Source organism: Caenorhabditis briggsae, assembly GCF_000004555.2.
Source record: "Caenorhabditis briggsae complete genome, chrIV, whole genome shotgun sequence".
In the NCBI taxonomy this organism is placed as follows: Eukaryota; Metazoa; Nematoda; class Chromadorea; order Rhabditida; family Rhabditidae; genus Caenorhabditis; species Caenorhabditis briggsae.
In genome coordinates, this window is record NC_013487.2 from 2,511,941 (window position 1) to 2,520,508 (window position 8,568).

Here is an 8,568-nt window from a genome sequence, read left to right on the forward strand (position 1 = left end):
GAACTCCATGTGGTGAATTCATCAAAATTCATTCTTACAAAATGAAGAATAAATTATTGCGGTTTTTTTGAGCTATGAATCTTCTATAAATGTCTAAAACTGAAAGAGGAGATACATTTTTTCTGTAAAAAATCTGGAAAATTGGCCATTTTTGGAACATTTTCTTCCGGAAAATGGCCATACAGGATTCTATAGCCACTAACTAATTTTTCAAGAATCATTTGAACCATCTTGAATCTCCACAAAATCAGATAAAAAATCCTGAAAATGTGGCTTTAGACCTGCAATTGTGATCGCGCCAAACTTTCTTTCTGTAGACCAACAATTAATTTGCAGTTCGGAACTATTCTGTGGGAGACCGTGTACTTGTAAAATTCCTGGCCGGCCCGCCAAAGCCCGGGCCTGAGGAAATTTTCAAGGCCCGATCCCGGCCCGGAAGGCCCAGTAGCAAAAATTTTGTCCTTTTGAGCCAAATTTTGAGCTCTCAATACAATTCTCTCCATTTTTTTTGTTTTTTTGGATTGTTTGTCTGTTTGATCAAAAAATCTTTTAAAAAACTCGAGAAAAAATTTTTGCTCGAAAAAAATCACGTAAGGGTCCCCCCTTATGTGTTTTCTGAAATTATCAAAACTTGTGGAATGACAGGCCCGCCGGGCCGGGCCTCCGAAATTCGGGAAAAAGCCCGGTCCGGCCCGTTACAAGTATGATTTTTTCAAAGTTTCAAAATCTAATCAGTCACAAAGTGTTCATAAATAGACTCTAGTTATTCCAAAATTTTGGAAAAATCCCATGAAATACTTTCTGTTAGAGCATTTTGATTATATTCTGTCAATGCCACAATGAAACATTTCCTATTCCTTGCTCAAACTGTCAGTTCAAAATTTCAGATTTTCCTTTTTTCTTATGAACTCAAATGATACGCGAATGGAGAGAGAGAGAGAGAGAGAGAGAGAGAAATCACATTTTTCTAGTAAAAATTTCTTAAAACTTAATGAAACGTATAATCGAGACATTGGTTCCAAATTTTGATCCCAAATATTCAAATTTGATTGTCCAATTGGAAAAATTACTGTTCCGAAAGCTCACAATGAGCAGTTTTGTGTTATTACTGTGTTGAATTTGTATTTCAGAATTCAAAAAATTTCAATTTTACATTCAATTGCAAAAATTACGTGTTTCAAGTTCAATTGATATTCACATATTTTTATTTTGTACTAATGAACGATCTCAAATAATTTGGGCAGACAAAAAAACGATAAACATAAAAATGTAATTAATCTTTATCACTAACTATAAAATCGTATAACAAAAAGTAACTAGTAATTCTCGAGAAGATAATTATTATAAATTTCATTTGGGAATTGTGATGCCGAGTGGAACAGCTCCATACTGTTTCATACAATTTTCATTGATCAAACTGTATTCACAGCATGTAGGACATTGGAAATTTGGGTCAACACTGAAAATTCGGAAGTTGTATTTAGCCATTTTTTGGTGCATTTCCAGATGGAGAGATGGCGATCCGTGGATTTCGATGAAAATCTAAAAAGTTACATTTTCAAAATCTTGGTATATATAGTGAAGGCTATTCGATGATTAAAATTCCAAATTAAAACTTCTGTTTCAACACTTTGATATCCTAATAATGGTCATTCAGAAATATTCGCTAGGCATTTAATTCTCACCTGACAAACCGAATGCTCCTTGATCAATGGCTCCAACCCAGCGTGCTCTCCACCTTCGATATCGGCTTTTAGAAAATCCACTTTTGATTTTCCTGTCTTTTTTAGAATGTCTAGAAGGCCAAGAGTCTCTGGAATCTTTCCAACAAACAGTAGACCATTGATAGCAGCGTATTTGGATTTGGTTGAATTACTTTGTTCGGCCTGTAAAATGAGATTTAAGAAAATTAGGTAGCTCTTGAAACTAACAATATCGGCTCCTAGAATTGTGCATTTTCCACCGGTGACCTTTGAAATGTGCTCATCGAACTCAATTTGATTGTTTAGTCCCAGTGACATGATTCTGGAAAAAAATATACTGTTTCGTTTTTTAATTTTATGCAAAACTTTTGCAACATGGATCATTCCCACAGCTTGAAACATTTGCTCAAAAAACTTTTCGTTTGGACTAGTTTTTTGCATAGTTCATGGAAATAATAAATTTTCAAGCAGATGAAAAAATTGCTGTTTCAAGATGTGATTTTCTAGAACATCGATTTTTGGAGAGTGATGGATTTCTCCGATTTTCGCGCCTCCTCCTCCTCCTATTTATACAACACCAAATGAAATATTAGATGATGGGCGGTCGTAAAAAGAAGCCTCTCTTTATGTACAAATAGATCGACACCTTTAGTTTTTTGTTTTTTTTTTGCGAATAGCTCCTTGAATTTTCTAGTTCTCCATTGGCATTATCAAGGTGTCGCTGTTCTTTAATGATAAATTTGAAACAGAAAAAATATTTTTTTAACTTTTTAAAGTGAAAATAATTTTAACTTTAAAGTTGTACGAAAGTAGTTCAGAAATTTTAGATTTGTCTGAAAATTGCAGAGTTTACACAACAAAAATAGAGCTTCAATTTTGTAGTTGACAACTTTTTTACACAAATTCATACGAATGAAATGTTCGCTGTTTCTGTAAGTTATGGTTTGATGCGGTTTATATCATTGAGATGAATTTGTACAAAAAAGTTGTCAACTACAGAATTGAAGCTCTATTGTTTTGAAGAATTTTCAGACTTTTCTGGCCAAATTCACTATATTTTTCTAAGTACACGCTCTCCCCAGCTCCCAATATGAACTGCATGCCTTTTTCTCAGTGGAGCGCGGTTGCTTAGCCGGTTTAACAATTCCTATGAACGAAAAATTGAAAAAAATTGGCGAAAAATAAGAGAATTTTGCTAAAACCGCTGAGAAAAAGGCTTGCAGCTCATATTTTTCACTGGGGAGAGCGTGAAGTATGATATTTTCACCTGAAAATACACCGTTAAAGACAAAGCTACGAGGTTATACTTTAAGAAAGTGATTTCTGGATTACTGTACCTCTTCCTAACTTACGTGCAATCGTCTTGATTCACTGCCTCTGGCTTACAAACATATTTCCCGCCATCGGACTTCTCTCCTATTCTCACTTTATCCTTACAAATGACTTCTGGCATGACTCGTTGATAGAATTCTTGATTGATTCCACGTTTCACTTGCTCCAGAAGGTCTTTTTGACTTTGAATCGAGTAGTAGTTGAAATTAGAATCAGTGTTTGTTAGTTTCTTGAGATCCTTCTGGGTTTCAGAAAGTTGGAGGTCTGAAAATTACTGTTTCAAAAAGGTAATAAATTTTGGAATTTTGGAAGAAATGATCAGTGTAGGTGATTGAACTTTCGGTGAATCTCAAAAATCCTATTTTCAAAATCAATTTTTCCTGTTTCTTCAAAATCAGAATATCTTCTATCACAATCAGTTTCCAAATTAAATATTCTAAAAACATACCTATTTTATTGGTTCCAAAATAATTGGATACCGTAATCATCAGAGTCATAAGAAGCAGGAACATGCTCAACGAGCCAGAGTTTGAAGCCATTTTTTTGAAATATCTTTTTATAAAACCGAAAACATTGTGACTTTCTGGTCGTTTTTTTTTCCGGGAGACTTCCGCCAGAAAAAATAGAATATTCCGTGAGGAAATTGTTTCTTTTTAGAAAAAACAAAAAACGGGATAGGCGGAAAATGGTTTTTTGTTCAAAGCACAATGACGCGTTTTCACAATATGGAAATCGGGTATAGTACAAACTTCGTCAAAATAAAATCACAGTTTCAAAATCTTCAGAAATTTTTCAAATGATTTCTTTCAATTAGTCGTTTGAGTGTTTATTCAAATTTCAGAAGTATTTTATCAGGTGACACATTTCGGTATCTTTGACAGTAACCAAAATAATTGCTACAAATAGTTATTTAACGTAATTGTTCAATTGCGAATAAAAAAACCTAAATGAAACAGAAAGTTTTCAACAAGTTTTTTTTCAAAAATGCTGTCCGGGACTCTGAATTTTACAGTTTCATCATGCTTTCTTTTGCTGAAAATTTTCAATGTTTACGATTTGGCCAAAACGAAAAGACTTTAGAGAAAATGACTAAAAATGTTCAACCATGTTCCGACACTTAGGTGGTGAGCCTGTGGGGGGGGGGGATAGGCCCCAGGCCCCAGACTCCCTCGCTTTCCCTGTATTCCAGAGAAAGCAAGAACTGATTCCCTCTCGCCTAACGTTTCGAGGGAATCTGTTTTCCTTGCTCCCCCTGAGCAAAAAAGGATTAGTAGAACACAGACTTGCTATATTTGAGTATTTATTTTTGCCATTTTTAGAGGTGTAAGCTGAAGCTTAAGCTTGAAAGTTACAAACTCGTAATGATAATACACGTGATTGTACAGTATACTCGTATTGGTAAGTATTGGTACTGGGGGTAAGTAGAACACAACAATTAAAAACTAGTCACAATTGAATTAATGAACTAAAGATATACGCTGAGATTTGACTATCTTGATTATACAGGATTTTAAGATAATGACCTAAAACAAACAAATTAGCTAAGATAGCAATTAAGCAACAATTTTGAATATTGAGAAGGGGGCAGAAAGAAGGTAGGGGGGAAGGAAAAAGAATGCAACGAACGAACATATTATTATTATACTTCCTTCTGCAAAACTGGTGGTCCATCGTCATCGGAATCTCCCATTTTCATCCTCCAACTTCATCCCCCAACTCCGTCACTGTGAATCCTTGAGCTCTCGGAGAATCGCTCAAATAACATCGCAGTCCGGCGTCTGACCTCCACCGACCAGTCTCCTTAATAGCTTGGAAATCCACTCCAGACTGCTGAAGATGGTTGGCACGTCCTCGTCTGAGTGAATGGTGTGTCGCGGATACTCCAGCAGCCGCTAGCGTATCCTTGGCAATTCCTGAAATCGCTGACGGCGTCAGCTTGGTTCCGTTAGGATATTTTGGAAGACAAAATCCAATCCGGGTCTCATCGATGCACGTGCTCGGAATCTTTTAAGCAGACAATCTCTTTTAGATCCCTCCGGCCAATCACAGAACGTCTCTCTTCCTCTAGCTAATTGATCGTTTTTGGCCCTCCTTATCTTCAACTTCAGCATATTTCCTGACTGATGGACGTCCGACCACTTCAACATCGAAGCCTCTCCAGCTCTCAAAAGACCATAAAACGAAAGTGTCACAACCAACGCATTCCTCTCCACGATCTTCGATACAGTATTCACGCTCACTTGTGTCGGCTGTGCACGAGATTCGCTCTCTTTTCTTCTTTGTGCCTTGATGACATCGGACACTAGTTGACTGGCGAATGGAGACAGACCGTCGTTTGCCAGCTTGAAAGCGGCAGCTGCTTTTGCTAATGAACTACTCCCAGCTGACATCGCTCTATCCACCAAGTACAGAGTGAACCTGTGCTCTTCTGACAGCGATGCCGGTAAACTTTTGGACCAATTGATTCTTCTCTGGTTCTCCCCCGCATACGCTTTCATCGTCGATACTGCTCTAGCTTCAATTGGTGCTTTTCCGAGAGAATCCACCAGATGCATCAGACCAGCCCTTTCCGCCTCCTCAACCAGACTCTCAAAGAACGCTGCTTTGTGCCCTTCTGAAATCAGATTAATAATACTCTCTTTATCCCTTCCTTATACTTCCTTTCCCCGGGTGGGTGGGTGGGTCTACACAGTTTGATTTTTATACCGAATTCTCGCCATCGCGCTACTAAAGGCCTGAAAATCTTTGTAAACAGCCATGGAGCTGTGCTCAAACCAAATAGTAGAGCCACGAATTTAAAATACGGAGGAGCATGGGGATTAGAAAGAGAGAACGCGAGCAAATCTGTAAAATTGTCTGCAATTCTAACGTGATGATATCCGCCACGAAAATCAAACGTCGCAGCATACTTAGCTCTCTGCAGAAATGGCCACGCAGTTTTCCAGTCTTCTAACCTAAAATGAGGCGGAGTCAGACTCTTATTCAACTGTGATAGATCCAGAATCAACCGTTTTTTCTCACCGTTCACTGCCACATGTAAACTCGACACCACCTTCGGAGAAACCGTCTCGACCACCACACCAGACTCCACGAGTTTATTGAGCTCTGTAAGAACAAACTGTTTGTTCTCTCTCGCTGATCTTCTCAGTCCCTGTGGACTAGGGAGCCAGGCTCCGTTTAACGGTATCAGATACCCATCTCTAATCACACTCTTGATAAACTCATTATCAGTTAACTGGCTCCAGAAGCCATACTTTTCAGTCAGACTGAACGGAGAAACCATACCTTCTCTGTGGACAGCCCGTTGCATAGTGTCCCATCCTGTGACACGCGTAACATTTGACTGTCGATTTTCTGAAGCCATCTTCTGAATTCGCCTCGCGATCGTCGTAAGTTCTCTTAATCGGTCTTCTCTGGAATTCCTCGACTTGTCGGCCATAGAAGTCGCCGCGGACTCCCCCTGGCCTGTAGGAGGAGCCCGCTGATCGAAAGAACTGGTCCCGTTTCGGAGGATGACGATTCAAAGATGTAGACGCTCCGGTTGATATCATCTGAGCCATCGCTATCCATTTTGCATCCATCGAATCCAAAGGAACTCCGCTAACTTGAGCAATCGCCTCGAACTGTTCCTTCGCCTTGAGAGCATTCGGATTCTTGTCAAGCAACATCAACTCAGCGTTCCGAGCTCGGATCGAATCTACCACTGATTTTATAGTATTCTGCCAATTCGATTCATCCGCTCCCGTCAACAGGTTAATCCACTTTGTGTTTGCTTCCGCTTGTTTCAACAAGCCCTTCTGCCCAACTTGAGGGACCTTTTCTTCCTTCTTTGCCGACTTTTCGGCGACTACCTCCATGCATTTCGAAAGAAACTCTGCCATGACAAGCTCGATATTTCCATTCGAACCCGATTCTGTCCCTGAGCCAGAAATACTTGAATCTCCAGCGTCTCCCATTCTCTTCTCGCGAAAAAATCGAAGAACCTTAACGAAAATTAAGATTTTGCGACAAACGTACGAAAATAATAAAGAAAAACCTCAATTTTTACCCGAAAATGTCTAATTCTTGACAAAAAACGAAAAATTCAACCAAAAATCAACAAAACAACCTGCTTCAGCTCTACACAGTTTGTAGAATGACGAACGAACGCGCGGCGCTGCTCCTGGAGGTCTACTTCGCTGCGGGACCCGCGGCGGCCGGAAACTCCTTGCGCCTTTAATTGGTGTGCGCCAAGCCGCCGCCAAAACCGGTGGAAACGATAAATTACATTGCAATTTCCGAAATTTCGCTCAAACATGTGTCGCAGGAAAACATAAAATTCTTCCCTCCAATTCCCTCTTCTTTTATAGAAATCTCCCAGAGGTCAATGGGTCATCAAGGGTTTTCACTTTTTACGTCGCTTTTTTGGTGGAGAATTTAAATTTTTTTTTGCAATGCGGATTTCTTTTTTAAATAAATAAAGTTTTCGTCACGTTTAAATAAAACTTGAATGTTTTTTTCTGAAATCTGTGAAACTCCTTGAAAAGACTGTCTATTTGAACTTATTCATCTCGTTTCTTGTTGGAGATATCGAAAAAGTGACAACGAATGAAATGTTTAAAATATTAAGGCAAACATTTTTGTTGTTAAAAGTTTTTTGATATCTTTTATAGGAACTGAGAAAATGTTGGTCAATGTGGACTATTAAAAGATACCGTATATACTCTTCCAAGCTTTTACCGGAAGCAAGATAAAATTAATTGAAATTGACCGTACAGTCATGTTAAATTTTCTGATTACAAATGAAGGTGAACCGAAATCTTCTATCAATTGCTGTTTCATACAAGTATTATTTTCATTGTTCAAAAATTTATTGGCCATAAACTGAGTTGTGCGAAAATTACATTACTTAGCCACACATTTTGATTGTTATTAAGTCGCTAATGACCATTCCATAGCTAGAGCTCTGAGTTATAGTTATGTATATCCCTTGTGTAGGGTCTCCCACAGAAGATTCACAAGTTTCCAATTAATTATTGACCTACCAGGAAAAATTTCGGTGTGTCATGTCTGGAGTAAAATTTCAGCATTTTTTATTTGATTTCGTGGAGATTCGAGATGATTCAAATGATTTTTGAAAAATTGATTAATCATAGAATCCTGTATGGTCCTGTTCCGGAAAAAATATTCCAAGAAAAGGCAAATTTTCAAGGTTTGATACGGAAAAAAAATAGAACTCCTCTCTCATTTTTCAACATCAATAGAATTTTTTTCGGCTCAAAAGAACCGAAAAAATTTGCTCTTCAATTCTTATAGAAAACATTTTCGATTTTCCCGCTTTTTTCTTTTTGAATCAAACAACCTCACAAAATCGCATTTTTACCAAGTTTTTTTAATTCGCAGTTTGTAAATCTTCTGTGGGAGTCGTGACAAAAATTAACACATACAATGTTAAAGTAAGCAATTTTGAAGATGAATGAAACGGAAACGAATTGGAAATTACCGACTTTTGGAAAATGACTCGAGATAAATTATTTTGGATACAGAGAGACAA

General features: G+C 37.9%; 2 protein-coding genes across 2 annotated transcripts in view; both read right to left on the reverse strand.

The window, feature by feature from the left end:
• CBG18752 overlaps window positions 1–3,574 on the reverse strand; it is a gene marked incomplete at both ends in the record, with an annotated part of 6,731 nt that extends 3,157 nt beyond the window's left edge. Inside the window, 5 exons of the mRNA XM_045244914.1 lie at window positions 1,373–1,542; window positions 1,686–1,886; window positions 1,932–2,025; window positions 3,056–3,299; window positions 3,484–3,574. Of these exons, the coding sequence (XP_045100794.1) occupies window positions 1,373–1,542; window positions 1,686–1,886; window positions 1,932–2,025; window positions 3,056–3,299; window positions 3,484–3,574 (800 nt within the window). The remainder of the gene's footprint in view (window positions 1–1,372; window positions 1,543–1,685; window positions 1,887–1,931; window positions 2,026–3,055; window positions 3,300–3,483) is intronic.
• A 1,392-nt stretch (window positions 3,575–4,966) lies between these two features.
• CBG18753 lies at window positions 4,967–6,991 on the reverse strand (the record flags this gene model as incomplete). The annotated part of the gene is made up of 2 exons (XM_045244915.1): window positions 4,967–5,550; window positions 6,364–6,991. 2 exons carry the CDS (start codon window positions 6,989–6,991, stop codon window positions 4,967–4,969), a joined length of 1,212 nt encoding a protein of 403 aa, XP_045096570.1.
• Between the last annotated feature and the right edge of the window lie 1,577 nt (window positions 6,992–8,568).